This window comes from Ochotona princeps, chromosome 15 (assembly GCF_030435755.1).
Source record: "Ochotona princeps isolate mOchPri1 chromosome 15, mOchPri1.hap1, whole genome shotgun sequence".
Classification (NCBI taxonomy): domain Eukaryota; kingdom Metazoa; phylum Chordata; class Mammalia; order Lagomorpha; family Ochotonidae; genus Ochotona; species Ochotona princeps.
The window spans coordinates 16,286,967-16,305,587 of record NC_080846.1 but is presented as its reverse complement, the minus strand read 5'-3'; the positions used below and the strand labels follow the sequence as shown (position 1 = coordinate 16,305,587).

Below are 18,621 nucleotides of genomic sequence, written 5' to 3'. Positions count from 1 at the left end.
ATGGGGGCCTGACCCCTTCTGGACGTGGCCCAGCACACCTAATGGCATGAGAGGCCTTGACCTCTGGGTGGATCCGAGTGCTCTCTCTCCCTAGAGCCTCACTCAGGAGTGAGAGTTGGGAAGGCCCTTACCCCTGTGACCTGACTTTCTCCTGAAACACACCAGTACCCTTGCCTGAGCATCCTCAGGAAACCCACCTCCTTGGTGGCTGTGACCCAGTTGGCATTGACCGTTAACAACATGGTCTGCTGGCTTACAGAAGCCAGGCTTTGGATAGATGGAATCAACGGTGAGTCAGTTGAATTCCCTTTTCTTAAGAAAAAAGTCAGGCAAGTTTGAGTATCATGTCTTTAATATATAAGATACAGTGGACTGGCAGAGTTGGTGGAAAACTAAGAATATAAGACTGGTACAGGGAGTTTACAGCCTAGGCACTTGGACAAAAAGCCCTGCTGTCTGGGTCCTTGGCAATCCCTGCACACCAGCACCTGGGGCCCCAAGACTTCTCACAACTGGGAGGGAGGTGGGAGCAAGCCCACAGTGTCCCCAAGGCCAGGATCTATCAGGGGCTGCGTGGCCATCACTTCCAGGACAGGTCTGAGGAAAAGGGGACCAGACTGCTGGACAGTTCGAGGGGGCTCAGCTTGGGAGTTGAGCCACCTCACCAACACACATCTTTATCCTCCCTTCCTGCTCATGGTAGGGAGAAGGTGGCCATCTGGCTAAACAAAGCAACTTTCCAAAATTTGGCATAAGCTAATGCCGCTGCTAGTGCCACCAGCGGCCAGGCACAGGTAAGAGGCCCTGAGGAGTTGGAAGGAGGGGAACTGCGCAGGCAGAGCGGGAACTGGCCAGCTCAGGCCCTGCTCCAGAGCCAGGAGGGAAAAGGCCATGCAGTGAAAGCTGGCGGACAGTCCTTCTCTTTGGTCAGGCAGAGGCTGTGTTGTGGGCCTGGGAGGCCACAGGGCGCAGGCTCAGCCCCTGGGGCCTCAGCATTCTGCTCATCGCATGAGGTGGTGATGTAGCAAGGCAGGAACAGGTCGGTCTGCTCAGCAGTGACCCTAGGAGTTGCTCTTGTCATCTGTCAGGTCATACCTGCGGAAGCAAGGGGACAGGGCTCAGGCACAGCAGACTGTCAGAGGTGTCTGAGTTAGGAAGAGGGAGGGACAGATCTTCCACCTGCTAGTTCACTCCCCAAATGGCTGCAGTGTAGCCAGTAGCTTCTTCCTAGTCCTCCCACATGAGTGCAGAGGCCCCAGCACCTGGGCCATCTGCTGCTTTCCCAGATGCATTAGCAGGGAGCTGGCTCAGAGTGGAGCAGCTGGGCTTAAGCCAAGGGGCCAACTCTGGTGCTGGTTCAACAGTTAAGATGCTGGGCCCGGCGCTGTGGCCTAGTGGCTAAAGACCTCACCTTGAGCACGCCACGATCCCATGTGGGCGCCCCGCTTCCCATCCAGCTCCCTGCTTGTGGCCTGGGAAGGCAGTCTAGGGCAGCCCAAAGCCTTGGGACCCTGCACCCGTGTGGGGGACCTGGAAGAAGTTCCTGGTCCCCGGCTTCGGATCGGCGCAGCACCGGCCGTTGTGATCACTTGGGGAGTGCACCATCTGACGGAGGATCTTCCTCTCTGTCTCTCCTCCTCCCTCTATATATCTGACTTTGCAATAAAAATAAATCTGTAAAAAATAAATAAATCTTAACAACAGTTAAGATGCTGAGATCCCCCTCCTGTATCAGTGGCCTGGGTTTAAGACTTAGCTTCACTTTTGATTCCATGCTCCTGCTACGGTGTCCCCGCCACCTACTTGGGGACATAGATGGAGTTCCTGGCTATGGCCCCAGACTTAGCTATTGCAGGCATTTGGGGAATGAACCAATGAAAGGGAGATTTCTGTCTGCCTTTCAAACAAAATTTAAAGATCCATAAATAAAGATGACTCTGTCCTTATAAATGAGATGCCACCCAAGGGCTCATGTACTTCCTGCCTGGCAGTTCTCAGCCCAGACTGCACCCACCCTGTCTTTCCCTCCTTGGGGCTGGGTTTCCTTCTGCCCCAGGAACCACACCCCTTCCTGCCCACTCACCACTGGGCGGCGCCCTGGGTAAGGTCCATCTCCGCCAGATCCAATTGCACCTGTGTGGGTGAGGGGAGATGTTAGACTATTCTCTAAGACCATGCTCCATCACCACTTACTCCTAGGTCCAAACCGTTGCCAAGGTGATGGGGTCATCTTTAGAGTACCCCCGGGAAGGGTGTAGGGAATGAGGGGAAGGTTTCTTCCTTCACAGGGGCTGCAACTGTGGACTCCCCCTCGGCCTGCCCGCCCCTGCCCACCCCTGCCCGCGCACCTTCCCCAGCAGCTCTCGCTCTCTTGACATGAAGGAGGAGGTGGACTTTACTGAGACATCCAGCTTCCGCCTGAAGGCCTCCTCCAGGGGTACTTCCCACTCAAACCTAGGGAAGGCCTAGACGTCAGGGCCTGGGCCCTTGTAGACCCTCACTGGCCTGGCCCCCCCCACGGGGACAGGGCTGCCTCACCGCTCAGTGAATTCTGGGTTCAGGGTCTTCTTCTTCTGGGATGTTTTTCTCTTGGTGGCACGGTTCTTGTCTGGCAGTAGTGACAGTGACACATAGGGGTCCGGCAGATCCCGGCTATTCTGCCGCAGGGCCCTATACCAGGAGCGGGTTGGGGACAAGGTCACACCCTACACCAGGATGGGGGGGAGGTCACATAGGTAGGGATGACGGACAGTGGAGGGGGGCTGGCCTCACCGGCAGCTGTGTACCAGGCTGACCAGCTTGCGCTCCTCGCTGTGGTACCACACCGTCAGCTTCACCTGGCCCAGTGGCCCAATGGGCACCTCTGTGGGGCTGACAGAGATGGGGACACAGGTCTAGGAGAAGCTAGAGCTACAGAGCCTGCAGCTCACAGTTTCCATCCCAGCCCCGGCCCGTTTTCTGTCCCAGTCTCTACCTGTCTCCATGTGTCAGGCGCTGCCGCAGCTCTGGGCCTGAGGAGGTGACAAGAGAGGGTCCTGCCAAGAGCTCAGGCTCCTCACTCAGAGACGAGGAGCTGTGGCTGTGGCTGTGAGCTTCCACTCCAGAATGCTGGGACACCAGGATCTGGGGGGCCCATCAAGTGCCATGAGCTGGACAGTCCAGTCCCATAGCTTTCCTGGCTGTGCCACCCGGCCTGCTGCCATCTAGGCACTCACCCCGAGCTGTGCTCTCAGCAGCACCTGCCCCTGTCCATTGGCAAGCACGAACCAGCGGTCGACGCAGAGCCGGTCAGCCCCGAGGAGCTCCGAGAGGGGCAGAGAGAGCGAGCCCAGCGCACCAGTCCCTTCTCCGCGGACCTGTGGGCAAGAGGATTGCCATCAGAGGCAGGGACGTCAGGAACTCACTTCACCCTGGTGCTCAGGTCTGAGTGCTTGGTTTTGGTGAAAAATTTCCCCTGGTGAAAGTCTGTTTTCTCTTTAAGGCTTACTTACTGGGGCCAGTGTTGGGTTTAGAGGGTGAAGTTGCCACTGGCAGTGCCAGTATCACTGTGGGCACAGGTTCAAGTCCCAGCTGCTCCACCTCCTATCCAGCTCCTTGCTAATGTGGCTGGGGAAGCAGCGAGGATGACCCAAGTGCTTGGGCCCCTGAACCCATGTGGGAAAGCCTGGATGAAACTTCTGGCTCCCACCTTTAACTTGGCCCTGTCCTGGCCATTTGAGGACTGAACAAGTAGATGGAAAATTCCTCTCTCTGTGTAACTGTCTTTCAAGTAAAATTCTTAGAATTATTTTATGGCGGGCCCGGCACAATAGTATAGTGGCTAAAGTCTTCACCTTGAACACACCAAGATCCCATATGGGTGCTGGTTCTAGTCCCGGTGGCCCCGCTTCCCATCCAGGTCCCTGCTTGTGGCTGGGAAGGCAGTCAAGGAGGGCCCAAGGCCTTGGGAATCTGCACCAATGTGGGAGACATGAAGAGGCTCTAGGTTCCTGGCTTTGGATTGGCTGAGCTCTGGCCGTTGCAGCTACTTGGGCAGTGAATCAACAGACAGAAGATCTTCCTGTCTCTCCTCCTCTCTGTATATCTGCCTTTCCAATAAAAAATATAATAATAAATAAATCTTTTTTTAAAAATTAAAACAACAAATTGAATCTTTCCTTTACCAAAAAAAAAAAAAAAAAAAGAATTATTTTATGGCCTGGCATGGTAGTCTAGTGGCTAAAGTCCTTGGCTTGCATGCGCCAGGATCCCATATTGGCACTGGTTCTAATCCCAGTGGCCCCTGGTTCTAATCCCATCCAGCTCCCTGCCTGTGGCCTTGGGAAAGCAGTCAAAGATGGTCCAAAGCCTTGGGACTCTGCACCTGCATGGGAGACCCAAAAGAGGCTGAGGCTTTGAATTGGTGCAGCTTCAGCCATTGTGGCCACTTGGGGAGTGAATCATCACATGGAAGATCTTCCTCTCTGTCTCTCCTCCTCTTTGTATATCTGATTTTGCAATAAAAATAAATCTCTTAAAAAAAGAAAAAAAAAGAAAAAGATATACAGAGAAGAAGAGCTTCTGTGCATTGATTCACTCCCCAAGCAGCCGCCACAGCCGGAGCTGAATGGGAAGGGAATGGGACATGAGCTGGTGCCCATATGGGGTCCCAGTGCATGCCAAGCTGGACTTTAGCCACTGGGCCACCTCACCAGGCCTGACTTACCAGCTTTAGACAATGCCTACTTATTCCTCACTGTGAGAAGTGAGGAGCTGAATTCCTTTATACGTCTTCTCTGCTATTAGTACTTACTGTTTTTAAGTTCTAGTAGTTTCTTTCTTAATTTATGTGTTTCTCTGCTTATTGTTCTATTAACTTTAGAAAGTGTTTCTTGGAGTGGGTGATCAGCCTTCTGGTTAAGCTGCTGCTTCCCACATCAGAGTCCCTGGGATTGGGTCCCACCTTCTGCTCCAGTTGCCTGCTACTGCAGACCCTGGGAGGCAGTGAGGATGTCTCCCTGCAATCCATGCAGGAAACCTGCATTGGGCCTTTGGGAGTTCTCCTGGACTCTGCCTCTCAAGTAAAGTTCTGACACCCCAGTGCCTGGGAAGAAGCCCTCCTGCATTACCCTCCCCCAACCTCTCCATGTGTCCCTTGTTGGTTCACTGTTGGTTCCCCCTTGAATCCACTAAAATCTGATTTTTTTTTCCATTCAGGACAAAGAATTTACTTCAGGAACCACTACTTTCTAAAGTCAATGAAGTTTTCAAGTCATCTAATTTGACCTTTTGGCAACTTTGGGCCACTTTCTCTATACCCCCCCGAGCAAGCTCTCCAACTAACAGGAGAGAGGGAAGAAGACATGGGAGCAGATTTGCCTTGTGTGTATCTCCTCGTGGCTGTCAGCTCAAAATAACTCCCTGAGTTGACACAGGCGCCCTCAGCCATGGAGCCTCCCCATGCCGGGAGCCCAAGGGTTGGCATCTAGGCTGTTCCTTGCCCGCAGGGCACAACTACCGCGAGATCCCATCAAGTCTGGTCATACCTTACCGTTACGACCCTAACAGTCTCCAAGGGGCTGGTACTGTGGTGCAGTGGGTTGGGATGCCACCTCAGTATGTAGGCATCCCCGGTCAGTGTGCCGCTTCAAGTTCTGGCTACACTCCATCCTGAGCAGGGCTCTGTTAATGCACCCGAGAAAGCAGCAGATAATGGTCAAGTACTTGGCCCTGATGTGAGAGACCTGGACAAAGCTCTTGGCTCCTGCCTTTAGTTTGGCAAATCTGCAGGAATTTGGGGAGTGAACCAGAGGATAGGAGATCTCTTTCTTGCTTTGTCTCTCCCTCTGTCACTCTTTAAGTAAACAAATATTTTAAAAAGTCTCTTGGGCCCAGTACCATGGCATAAGCTTTTGCCTGCAGCACTGGTATCCAACATGGGCACTGGTTTGAGTTCTGGCTGCTCCATCTCTGATCCAGCTTTCTGCTGATGGCCTGGAAAAGCATTGGAGCATGGCTCAAGTCCTTGGGCTACTGAACCCATGTCAGAGACCTGGAAGAAGCTCCTGGCTTTGATGAGACCAGCTCCAGCTACTGCAGCCAACTGGGGAATGAACAGGTGGAGGAAGAGTCTGTCTTACCTCACTCCACAATCTATCTTTCAAATAAAAATAAACCTGTAAACAAAGTAGTCTTTGAACTGATCTGCCTGCCTCCACTGATGCCCTTCTGACCCTGCCTCAGCACGAGTTTACTGAAATGCAAACCCAGTAGTCACCCTCCAAAGGTGTCTCTGCAACAAATGTTTGGTGTAATATTTAAGAGCCCCTAGCACCTTGTCCCAACCTGCCTCTCATTTGTTTGAATTATTTTTTGAATTTGCTTTTATTTGAAAAGGCAGAGAGAGGAGGAGTAGGTAGAGAGAAATATCTTCCATCTGTTGGTTTACTCCTTAAATGATAATCAGGACTGATTCACTCTGAAGCCTGGAGCCAGGGATTCTGTTTGTGTCTTCCCCATGACAGCAGGGGCCCAAGCACTCGGGTCAGATGCTGCTGCCTTCCCAGGCATGTTAATAGGGAGCTGGATCAGAAGTGAGGGAACCAGGGCCTGACGCGGTAGCCTAGGGGCCAAAGTCCTCGGCTTGAATGCCAGGATCCCATATGGGCGCCGGTTCTACTCCTGGCTACTCCACTTCCCATTCAGCTCCCTGCCTGTGGCCTTGGGAAAGCAGTCAAGAATGGCCCAAGGCCTTGGGACCCTGCACCTGCATGGGAGACCTGAAGAGGCTCTGGGCTCCTGGCTTTGGATCGGCTCAGCTCTGGCCATTGCGGTCACTTGGGGAGGGAATCAATGGACAGATCTTCCTCTCTGTCTCTCCTCCTCTCTGTATATCTTTGCAATAAAAATAAATAAAGCTTAAAAAAAAAGAGGAATTAGTGGAGGAACCAGGACCCAAACTAGCACTGGCTCCCGCCTACTGGACATAGTGCGGCCTTTCCATTTCCTCCTTGCCCTTCTCCTGGTCAGAGCTGACTAGCCACCAACCAAGGGTGCCTGTTCTACTACTTCCTCATTCCCGAGGTCTGTGAAACCTCTCCCTCCTCCCCACAGGCCTCTGGGGTCATTCTCAGAGTAAGCTCTGGTTATCTTCCTTCCAGAGTAGCTCCACTGATGTCAGCAGCCTGTCTCTTCTCGGAGTGCCCTGTGTCTGGGTCAGTGCCTTGCTCTTGGCAGGGACAGCATCCTGGGAGAGGGGGTGTGTGGTACCTGCACCTCCAGGCTCTCGGTGTGTGGTTTCCTGATGAGGAAGGAGGCAGTCTCATCCCAGACCGGGGCTGGAGTCTGCGACACAGTCTGGTGGGGAGGGGAGGGTCAGCACTTGGTCTCCACACTCCCTCCTCCATCCTTTCCATCCTCAGCCCTGCTGTGTGCCCTGCTACCTTGGTCTTATGAGAAATGTCTCCCACAGTGAGAATAGCGTAAGAGCTGGGAGGCTTTGTCCCTTTTCGGAGCTAGGAAAGGAACACTGTGTTAGTCATTCACTTGACTGCAGTTAGGCAGCTCCCCCCTCACAAATGCCCATGTCTCCCGTGTCAGTGAACACGCCTCTCCCGCCCCAACACCGCCTTGGATAAGAGAGGGGCTGCCTGCAATTCCAAACACAGGGCAGGTGGGGAAGGGCCAGGGAGGCGTCTCACTGGTAGGTCCTCCGCCCGCTCCAGGTACACCGACAGCAGGGCCGCCGCCAGCTCGCCACTCTTCTGCGTCTGGATCAAGCTGTTCACCTGCAACACCTGGGGCATGGGGCCTGGTGGGTGCCTTGAACGCTGAGCCAGGAGCGCGCCCTGCCCCCTTGCCCTGCCTTGGTCTGTCCCCTCCCCTCCAGCTTCCTTCCTCACCTCCTCTAACTCAGCAGCAGTGGAATGGAGGGTCAGACGCTCCAGGCGCAAGTGCAGGCGGCCGGAAGGGACCTCCTCCAGGGTCAGCCACTGTGGAAGCAGGCAGGTGAGGTCTCAGGGTGTGGGGCAGGAGAGCTAGGAGTGAGAGGCCTGGGCGGTGGTCTGGAGGGCCTGCCGCTTACCTCATCCAGGAAGCCACTGTTGAGGACCGCGGTAAGGCTCACTTTACACCTGCACAGGAGGAAAGATTAAGACAGGACCACGCGTCTCTCCCCAAGGCCCCAGGCTCCAAGGCCTCTGCAGGCCCCACCCACCAGGAGTCCCAGCCCCTCACCGGCCCAGAAAGTCATCCTTGTCCAAGTCCTTGTCGAAGACCTCGACCTCTAGCTCTTGGCCTGGAATCGATGTGACAATCACCTGGTGGGAGAGAAAGAGGACTCCGGCCTTTGATCCTGGTGACTGACCCTTAGTTCATGGAAGCCAACAGTTTCTGGACCACTCTTGAAGTTCGGGGGTGAAATGGGGTAGACCTGAGGATCTGCCTTAATCCTGACCTCAAAAATTTCGTTCCAGCGGGGATTGAGGTCTTCACGGACAACACGGCTCCGGAAGGTTCGGCCCGCCAGCCTCAGTTTGATGTAGGGATCAGATTTTCCCTTCACCAAGCCCCCCAGGAAACGGTCTTTGGCAATCAGGTCCTGGGCCTCTAACACATGGATCCGAAGTACATTCTGTGAGAGGGATAGATAAACATGGGATGGCCGTCGGAACAAGGGACCTTAGGCAGGACTGGCCTGGAAGCAGGCCTTGTACACCTGGGGCAGACAAACTCACTTCCATCCCAAAGTTGCTGTCAGGAGTGGTGTGGTAGGGCCGAGGTGGGGCGTCCACGCTGCTGCCCGTCTGTGGGCTCTCACTGTCAGGGTCCCAAGTACCAGGAGTGCCTGGCCCAGCGGGGAAACAGATTTCTGCTGAATCCAGGTATAAGATCTGGGAAGGGGAGTGTTCGCTTGGAATCCAAGGAAAGTGATAAGCCATCAGCAGACAGGGTGCCCAGGGCGCTGCCTTTGAGCCCAGGTCCCTGTTCAGGCCAGGTCTTAGAAGGTTCCCAACCCAACCCAACCTGCACATACTTTCTGCAGTCAGAATCAGGTCACTGGGCATTGTTGCGTGTCTCAAGGGACTTGTACACACACCAACTCACATGCCAGTTCCCATTCCTTCCACTTAACCCCAAGGCACCCAGGGGCCCGTCTCACCCTCGGCGCTTCTGCATTCCCATACCCTCATGGCCAGCTTCATGTAGAGTCTGGAGTTGGAACCAGAGCTGCTGAGCTGGAACCACTGGTCCAGTGTGAGTTCAGGGGCGGTCAGCAGGCGAGCCAGGGGCAGGGTCAGGGCCCCTAACGTCAGGGCCCTGGAGTCGTCCTTGACCTATGGGGAACGGACAGATGGCAGCCCGGCCACAGCTCCCTCCATTCCGTACTGTCTCCACAGCCCTCTGCCCACTCATTCGCCTTTGCTCCTCCTCTCCCATTACTTGGAAGGATCTGTCTCCTCTCCCCATTTAAAACCTATTCATTCGTGGGGCTGATATCACAGCCCAGTGGGTTAAGCTTCTACTGACAGTATCAATATTCCATATGAATGCCAGTTTGAGTCAGGAGACATTGATAGAATTCCCGATTTTTTGCCTGACCCAGCCTTGATTATTACGGGCATTTGGGGAATGAACCAATGGATGGAATATCTCTGTTTCAACTTTTTTAAAAAAAGATTTATTTGTATATCCGCCTTTCCAACAAATAAATAAAGAGGAGAGAGAGAGGAAGATCTTCTGTCTGATGGTTCACTCCCCAAGTGACTGCAAAGGCCAGAACCTGAGTCAATCCGAAGCCAGGAGCCAGGACCCTCTTCAGGGTCTCCCACACAGGTGCAGGGTCCCAAAGCTTTGGGCCGTCCTCAACTGCTTTCCCAGGCCACAGGCAGGGAGCTGGATGGGAAGCAGGGCCACAGGAATTAGAACCAGCGCCCATATGGGATCCCGGCGTGTTCAAGGCAAGGCCTTTAGCCACTATGCTATCGCACTAGGCCCTCAACTTTTTTTTTAATCATTTTTTTTAAAGATTTATTCATTTTTATTACAGCCAGATATACACAGAGGAGGAGAGACAGAGAGGAAGATCTTCCGTCTGATGATTCACTCCCCAAGTGACCGCAATGGCCGTTGCGTGCCAATCCGAAGCCGGGAACCAGGAACCTCTTCCAGGTCTCCCACGCGGGTGCAGGGTCCCAATGCATTGGGCCGTCCTCAACTGCTTTCCCAGGCCACAAGCAGGGAGCTGGATGGGAAGTGGAGCTGCCGGGATAAGAACCGGTGCCCATATGGGATCCCGGGGCGTTCAAGGCGAGGACTTAAGCCGCTAGGCCACGCCGCCGGGCCCATCATTTGTTTTTTTTATTGGAAAAGCAGATAAGACTTAGAAGAAGAGACAAAGATCTTCCACCACTGGTTTACTGCCCAAATAGCCACAATGGTCACATCGGAACCCATCCAAAGCCAGGAGTCAGGAGCTTCTTCTGGGTCTACCATGTGGGTGCAGGGTCCCAAGGTTTTGGGCTGCCCTCCACTACTTTCCCAGGCCTAATAGGGAGCTGGATGGGAAGTGGAGCAGCCAGGACAAAAACAGTCCTTGGGCCTAGGCGTAGTAGCCTAGTAGCTAAAGTCCTCAGCTTGCATGCACCAGGATCTCATATGGATGCTGGTTCATGTCCTGGCACATGCAAGATGAGGAGTTTAGCCACTAGGATACTACACCAGGCCCGGGCATTGGTTTGTATCAGCAGACCTGCTTCCCATCCAGCTCCCTGCCTGTGGCCTGGGAAAGCAGTTGAGGACGGATCAAAGCCTTGGGACCCTGCACCCACGTGGGAGACATGGAAAAAGCTCCCGGCCTTTGGCTTCAGACTGGCTTAGCTCCAGCCATTGTGGCCACTTGGGGAGTGAACCAGTGGATGGAAAAATCTCTCCATCTCTTCATATCTGACTTTCCAATAGTAATAATTAAAATCTAAAAATAAATGAATCTGAGGCCAGTGTCGTGACATAGCACATTAAGCCTCTGTCTGCGGTGCCAGCATCCTACACAGATGTCCATTTGAGTCCTGGAGGCTCCACTTTCAATTCAGACCCCTAGTAAGGGCCTGGGAAGGCAACAGACGGTATCTCAAGGCTTTGGGCCCCTGCACCCACATGGGAGACCTGGAAGAAGCTCCTGGCTTTGGTCCATTCCAGCCCTGGCCAGTGCAGCTATTTGGGGAGTAGTCTTGCCTCCTCTCTCTGTAATTCTGCCTTTCCAATAAAAAATACTCCATTTAAATCAATAAGTCTTAGTGCAGCATACTGAGCAAACCTACCAGCTGCAGTGGTGATCCGTTCAAGTTTGACTCTGCTCCCTGCTAATGTGCCCGAGAAAGCAAAAGATGACCCAAGTCCTTGGTCTCCTGTACCCACATGGCAAACCCAGCTGATGCCCCGAGCTCTGGATCAGCCCAGTGTGAGCCACTGTGGCCATTCTGGGAGGGTCTCTGCCTTTCAAATAGATACATTTTTTTTTTTTAAGATTTATTTTTTTTATTGGAAGGGCGGATATACAGAGAGGAGAGACAGGGAGGAAGATCTTCTGTCCATTGATTCACTCCCCAAGTGGCTGCAACAGCTGGAGCTGAGCCAATCCGAAGCCAGGAGCCAGGAGCTCTTCCGGGTCTCCCACGTGGGTGCAGGGTCCCAAGGCTTTGGGCCATTCTCGACTGCTTTCCCAGGCCACAGGCAGGGAGCTGGATGGGAAGCGGGGCTGCCGGGATTAGAACCGGCGCCCATATGGGATCCCGGCGCGTTTAAGGCGAGGACCTTAACACTACCCCATCACGCCAGGCCCCTCAAATAGATACATCTTTTTAAAAAATAAAAAAATGTCTGTAGTCAGCATGGTGACTCAACAGGCTAATCTTCCCCCTGCAAGTGCCGACAACCCACATGGGTGCTGATCCAACTCCCTATTAATGACCTGGGAAAGCAGTGAAGGATGTCCCGTGTCCTTGGGCCCTTGCACCCACGTGGGAGACCAAGGAGCTCCTGGCTTAGAATCGTCTCAGCTGCAGCCATTTGGGGAATGAACCAGCAAATAGATCTGTCTCCCCTTCTCTATAACTTTTTCAAATAAAAATAAAATCTTTTAAAAATCAGAAACAAGGCCCTCCGCGGTGGTCTATAGGCTAAAGTCTTTGCCTTGCTCTCTGGAATCCTATATGGGTGCCGGTTCTAGTCCTGGCTGTTCCATTTCCCATCCAGCTCCTTGCTTATGGCCTGGGAAAACAGTCAAGGACAGCCCAAAACCTTGGGACCCTGCACCTGCGTGGGAGACTTGGAGGTGGCTCTGGGCTCCTGGCTTCGAATCGGCTCAGCTACGCTCCAGTCATTGCGGCCACTTGGGGAGTGAATCATCGGATGGAAGATCTTCTTCTGCCTCTCCTCTCTACATATCGGACTTTCCAATAAAAATAAAAATAAATCTTAAAATAAAATCATGAACAATCAGGCCTGGCATGGTAGCCTAGTGGCTAAAGTCCTAGCTTTGCACGTACTGGGATCCTATCTGGGTGCTGCTTCTAATCCTGGCAGCTCCACTTCCCATCCAGCTCCCTGCTAGTGGCCTGGGAAAGCAGTCAAGGACGGTCTAAAGCTTTGGAACCTTGCACCCGCGTGGGAGACCTGGAAGAGGTTCTGGGCTCTTGACTTGAGATCAGTTCAGTTTTAGCCATTGCAGCCACTTGGGGAGTGCATCAGTGCACGGAAGATCTTCCTCTTTTTCCTTCTCTGTGTAAATCTGACTTTCCAATAAAAATAAATAAATATTTTAAAAAAATGAAACATTCTTGGAAAAAAGGAAAGAAGGCAGAACAAGGATTAAGTATCGGATCCAGGTAGCCTCCAGCAGCTGACCGCTGTACCCAGCACCTTCACCAGCCCACTGTTAACATGTATTTCCTATCTGCAAAACCAGCCAGGATTAGCTCTGTGCTGACACTGGGCTCCAGTGCTCAGGCACACAGGCCATCTCCCACTGCTCCCCCAGGCACATGAGCAGGGAGCTGGATTGAAATGGAGCAGCCGGGACTTTAACCAGTGTTTCCTTTAGGGGATGCTTCTGCAGCAAGCAACAGCTTTGTTCACCTTACCACGCACAACCCTGACCTACAACCTTTAAAGTGCTGAGCAGTTTTTGAGGCAATGTTTACATACACATACCACAGAAGCACAGATAATTACCATCTGACTGTAGATACATGGGGAACAGTGGCAAGCTGTTTGGACAAGTGGACCATCTACAGAGACAGACTGAAAACAGGGACTTTGGGCAGGAAGGAGGCCATGCCAAGGCTCAGAAGGCTAATTCAGTGCTGGCAATTCTTATGGGCGCCCGTTTGAGTTTTGGCTGTTCCACTTCCCATCCTGCTCAAAGCCTGAGGTCCCTGCACCCACGTGGGAGACCCAGAAGCAGCTCCTGACTCCTGGCTTTGGATGGATTCCGATGTGGCCATTGTGGCTATTTGGGGAGTAAACCAGCGATAGAAGACCTCTCTGTGTCTCCTTCTCTTCTCCGCCTTTCAAATAAGAAAGAAAAACAACCAACCAAGACAAATGAAACCCGGGATGTGGGGAGCAGGAGTGTGGTATTCACCTGCACATCGAGCTCCTGGCTCCGAGGGTCCTGCAGGAAGAACCGGAAGGCCTCCTCCCACACAGGGCAGCTGGTGTTGTACACAGCCTGTGGATGGACAGGGCAGAGGGAGAAGGTGAGGGGCACACACTCTCCACCACACCATGTCTCCCCTCCAGGCCACCCCGAGAACTCCCCTTGCTGTTCTACCTTGCTCTCCTGGGTCACATCCTGGATGGACAGCTGCACCACAGGGTTGGGCTCCTTGTTCCCCTTCTTGAGCTGTGGAACGGAGGGCAGAGGTCGTTATCTTGGGGGTTTGGGTGAAGATGAACTCTAAGGAAATCACCCCCCAAACTGCAGCCCAGACCCTCCTGGCACCCCTGGGTTCCCCATCACTGCTCCGGCACCCTCAGCAAGGGAGGGTGAGAATGTTGCATCTGGGGTTCCACTTTCACCCCCCACCAGTAACCCAACCCACAGGAAGCTCCTGGGCGCGGTCCAGATAGACGACGAGGATGGCAGCTGATGGGGGTTCTGGCCGAGAGGAGACGCCCCGATTCCACTGCAGAACCTGAGGGTGGAGGACAGGCCTCAGGACCAGACCCTGATGGCCCAGTCTCCTATGCCTCCAGCCACTGCCTCCCTCCCACGTGGCTCACCTGCTCCAGCTTATCTGCATCTGGCAAAAGCGACAGCCATTCTAGCCTCAAGTGAACTTGGCCTTGCCCTCCTTGCAGAGGGAACCACTGGAGGAAGTATGAGAAAGTGAGCTGCAGCAGAGATCAGATAGGGCCACAGCCACTTGCCCACCCATGAGGCAGCTGGTGCCGGCTCAGGGGCTCTGCTCGCCCCTCGCCTTCCTCTCTTCTGCCAACTCACTTCATCCAGCACTCCAGCCTGTAACACCTTCCCCACATCCAGCTTCATCCTGGGGAGACGAGTGGGGGGCGAGAGAAGGGCAAGTGCTGCAGTCGGCAGCCACAGACCCTTGGCTTGCCCACCCAGAGTGCTGGCCTGCCCACACGCCCTCCTCTTCACCTTGGGAGGCAGTCATGGGGAGTGGGTGGAGTGGGGGAGAGTGACACAGAAGTCCAGAGGTCTCCGAGGCACCAGAGCCTGTTCAAGAACCCTAACCAGGCGAGTCTCACCTGCCCAGGAAATCATCTTTGTCGGGGTCCTTGTCAAACACCTCCACCTCGATCTCCTGCCCAGGGACCTCATGCACCATTACCTGGAGGGCAGGGGGAAGGGGGTTTCACGGGCTGTGGCCGAGAGGATTGGTCATCCAGCTCCTGCTCCCACACACTTCCCGGGCTTGTCCCACCTCGTATGTCTCCCCCCAGCGGGGGTTGAGGTCCTCGTCGATGACGCGGCTGCAGAATGCCTGGGTACCCACACGCACGATTGCATAGGGGTCTGACTTGCCCTCAATCAGGCCCTTCACATACTTGTCCTTGGAACTTAGCCCTCGGGCAGCCAGCAGGTGAACCCGAATAATGCCCTGGGGTGGTGAGGGGGCTCAGGGTAAGGAAATGGAAGACCCAGCACAGTTCCCTGGGAGAAGGGTCCACCTAACGGGAAGGCCATACCCTGGGCAGAGGGGAGCGCAGCTGGGCCACGTCCTGCAGGTCAGGCACGAGGGGCACCAACAGTCGGTTGGGCAGCACTAGGAAGGCGGCAATGGAGTCCATGATCATGGTGTCGGACAGCGAGCTGCATGGGGGCAGGAGAACGGTGGGTGTTCACAGCCCCAGGAACTGCAAGGCCTGGCTGTCCTCTCCCAGGTACCCACTCAATGCTCCCTTGTTTTGATTGTTTATTCTCGCCTGGTCCCCTCATCGCTGCCAGCCCCAGCTCTTTATCTTCTCCCCTCTGCAAAGCTGTGCCCTGAGCGCTCTTCATTCCCTATCAAAGAGCATGTTCCCTCCACAAAAGCTCGACCAGCGTGGTATGGGGTGTCTCCTATCCGTCCCTGCAAAGCCAGGCTGCTGCAGAGCACAGGTGGCACTTCTCACTGCCTGGTCTCCCTCACCCTCAACCATGCCCACAACACCAGGTGGGGAGGCCTAATACCTGAGGCCTGGGATGTCCAGCAGGTTGGTCATGCCTGTCCAGTTGATGTCCAGGGTCTGTAGGGCAAGGGTGGGCAGAGGGGGTTGTCAGGACAGCTCTTTGGACCCCAGTCATCCCCAACCCATAGTCCCTGGGCCTGCAGCTTCCTCACCCATTCCTTCCCTGTTCCCTGTACCTGCCTATCTTCACCCATCCTCTTCCCTGCCTCCCACCATCCCTCCTCGTGGGCCCTTACCGGGCGGCGGATGAAGAACATTGACACAGCGCCCACGATAGGAATGTCTCCCAGGAGTGGCTCAAGAATGACCCGCAAGACGCCATGCAACTGGGAGGGGTAGTTGGAGAGACAATAGAGGGCCCTTCCAGGGCCAGACCCCACCCAACTGCCCCAGTGCCCCTCATCCCGTCCTGTCCCTTGGGATCAGCCACTGACATGCTGTCAGGGGCCTGGTTGTGCTCGTACCTGCATGCCCTTGACTCCTGCCTTGCAGAAGTATTTCTTCACCTCCACATCAATTTGCACATCACCTACGTAGCTGGGGGTGGGGGTGGGAATGGAAAATGAGGGGCTTATTGGCAGGCTGGTGGGGGCAGGAAGTCAGGGGTGACTGGTAACCATTGGGGGTGATGGGCCCACCGCAGGTAGTGGGAGGGTGGGGAGTGCAGTCACCTGATGTTCAAGTCCAGCAGGATCTGGTCCTTTCTCTGACTAGGGTGGACTTTGACCCCAATGATGCGCAATGGCTGGAAAGAGGGGTGCTTCAGAGGGAGGGCTAGGGGCCCAGCCCCCAGAGCTACCCCATCCCTGGGCCCCAGCTTTCTGTCTCACGCCCACCTCTTACGCCCCGCATACCTTTTCACCCAGCTCCACTCGGGTAAAGGTGAACGTCTGCAGGTGGGGGTTCGAGCCCCGGACAGCTGGGGCGACAGTTCCAGCCAGAAGCTTCTCCATGTACTGGCCCAGGAAGGGCCAGACTTGAGCCACGATCTGGAAGGGGCGGGAGATGGTTGTAGGAGAGCTGCATGCTGCCATCCCCTCAAGCCTGGCTCTTGGAGAGAGTGGGGCACCTGGCTGGGCTGGCAGTGTGTGCAGGCCCACATCATCCTCCCTGGCGTATGGAATGAGCCTCACCTTGTTCAGCCATTCAGCCTTCTCCACGTCTGGAAAGCTGACCTAGGGGGTGGGTGGAGGCAGAGACAGGGATGAGTGTGTGCACATATACCCAGTTGTGGTCCTCCCAGACCACAGGGATTCTCCACAGAACAGGCGCACGCTGAGGCATTTTTAGTTCGGGGAGCTGACAAGGTGTGCAGGCCACACAGGGTCACTCCGTGGATGGCTCAGGGGAGTTCAGCCACAGCTCCTGGGCAGGGAGGGGGCATATTCCTTCAGGAGGGGCCAGCTGTGGAAGGGTTCCCTGCCCCAAGAGCTACTTCCTCCTTGTGATTGGGCTGGGCAGTCTACAACCAGCAGGTGGCTGGGGAGGCAGAGACATTGGGCCCAGCTGTGTTTTCTCCTCTTAGTGTCTCTTCTCTCCCAGTGCAGCTCCTTGTGCTTTGCCTTGGCGGGGGGTGGGGGGATCAGCTGCCAGGATGAGGGGCGGAGGGAAAGCAGCAGCTGCCTGTCCGCAGGTCCCCTGGGACCCTGTCTCCTCTCTGGCCCAGGGCCTGGGCAGTCCGGCTTGTGTCTGCAGGCCGCAGCTTTTGACTTCTTTCTCGGGCCACATCCCCCAACCCACATCCCCCCCAGACCAGCACCTGTGTTGGGAGGGGGCAAGTAACGGGTCCTGCTCCCGTGAACCGCAAGAGAAGGCATCCGCCCACAGTAGGCGAGCCGAGCGCAAAGCCCGGGGTCTGGGTGCCGCCAGAGCAGCCCAGGGGCCGGAACAGGGTGGGGCTGGCAGGGCGCGGCCTGCGGGCAGCAGAAGCCGCAGCGGCCCAGCGACCCCAACCACGCCCCGCGGCCGTCCCCGGCGATTCAGAACAGGCAAAGGGAAATCCGACGGGTCTGAAGTAGCTAAAAAGTTGTTCGAATAGGATGGGACAGGCGAGGGACACCCCGAGGGGGTAACGGGGACCACGATGCCCAGGGCGCGAGCGATCCCCGAGGCCGGGAGGCGGTGTCCCCCCCGCCTCGTCATCACGCGGCTGCCGCGCGAGAGGAAAGAGAGAAACGTCCCGACTGGGGCGCCCGGGAGGGCGGCGGCCCGGACGGCAGAGCGGGCGAGGGGTCCCGCAGCAGGGGCCGCGGCGGGCGCTCACCCAGGCCGGCAGCTCCCGGTGGCTCAGGTACAGCGTTTGTGCCGTGAGCCGCTCCTCGTCGTCCAGCAGCTGCCGCGCCGCCCGCAGGCTCCGTTCCTTCTCGTCGCGCACCCGGCGCCAGCCCAGGTAGAGGGCGAGGCCGAAGAGCACGAAGCCCACGCTGAGCCCCGCCGCCCCGGCCAGGTACACGGGCACCAGCACCAGCAGGCGCCGCCCGAACGCGGTCAGCACGGCCAGAACCTCAGCCGCCGCGCCCGGGCCGGCAGGTGGGCTCCCAGGCCCCGGCTTCGGGTGGGCAGCGGGGGGCTGCTCCGGGGCGCCGGAGGGAGCCGGGGGCTCCTTGGGGCCCGGACCCTCTCCAGCAGGGCGCTCCATGGATGCCACTTCGGGGAGGACCCGCCGGCCCCGACACCAGCTGCAGCCTGACGAGCCTTGCCGCCCGCTCCCCCGGCAGACCGCGAGCCCCGGGCCGGCGGGGAGGGGAGCGCAGGCCACGCCCCCGGCCCTGGCGGCGTGGGTTGGTCCGCGCCGCAGAGACCGAGGTGGAGTTAAAGGGCGGAACGCCACCCTTGTTCTGCGTGGGTTGGCGGGGCCTCCTGATTGGACGAACCGGTCGGGACGGCAGGCCTGAGATGGCGGGAAAAGGAGGAGAGGGGCTGAAGGGCAGGATTTGATTGGCCACC

The 18,621-nt window shown here is 55.9% G+C and overlaps 1 protein-coding gene across 1 annotated transcript; it reads right to left on the bottom strand.

The window, feature by feature from the left end:
* Positions 1 to 1,024: 1,024 nt before the first annotated feature.
* On the bottom strand, positions 1,025 to 18,459 carry ESYT1 (extended synaptotagmin 1). Its single transcript, XM_004589807.2, has 31 exons — positions 17,939 to 18,459; positions 16,809 to 16,850; positions 16,530 to 16,664; positions 16,347 to 16,420; positions 16,140 to 16,212; positions 15,912 to 16,001; positions 15,677 to 15,732; positions 15,193 to 15,316; positions 14,928 to 15,104; positions 14,752 to 14,834; positions 14,483 to 14,531; positions 14,263 to 14,349; positions 14,082 to 14,174; positions 13,811 to 13,882; positions 13,622 to 13,708; positions 9,165 to 9,314; positions 8,715 to 8,870; positions 8,435 to 8,611; positions 8,215 to 8,297; positions 8,063 to 8,111; positions 7,881 to 7,970; positions 7,680 to 7,775; positions 7,422 to 7,493; positions 7,249 to 7,335; positions 3,216 to 3,356; positions 2,975 to 3,123; positions 2,773 to 2,871; positions 2,539 to 2,670; positions 2,349 to 2,454; positions 2,084 to 2,133; positions 1,025 to 1,095 (listed from the first exon to the last, which is right to left on the bottom strand). The coding sequence occupies exons 1-31, from the start codon at positions 18,311 to 18,313 to the stop codon at positions 1,062 to 1,064; spliced, it is 3,288 nt and encodes a 1,095-aa protein (XP_004589864.2). The 5' UTR covers positions 18,314 to 18,459; the 3' UTR covers positions 1,025 to 1,061.
* Positions 18,460 to 18,621: the final 162 nt, after the last annotated feature.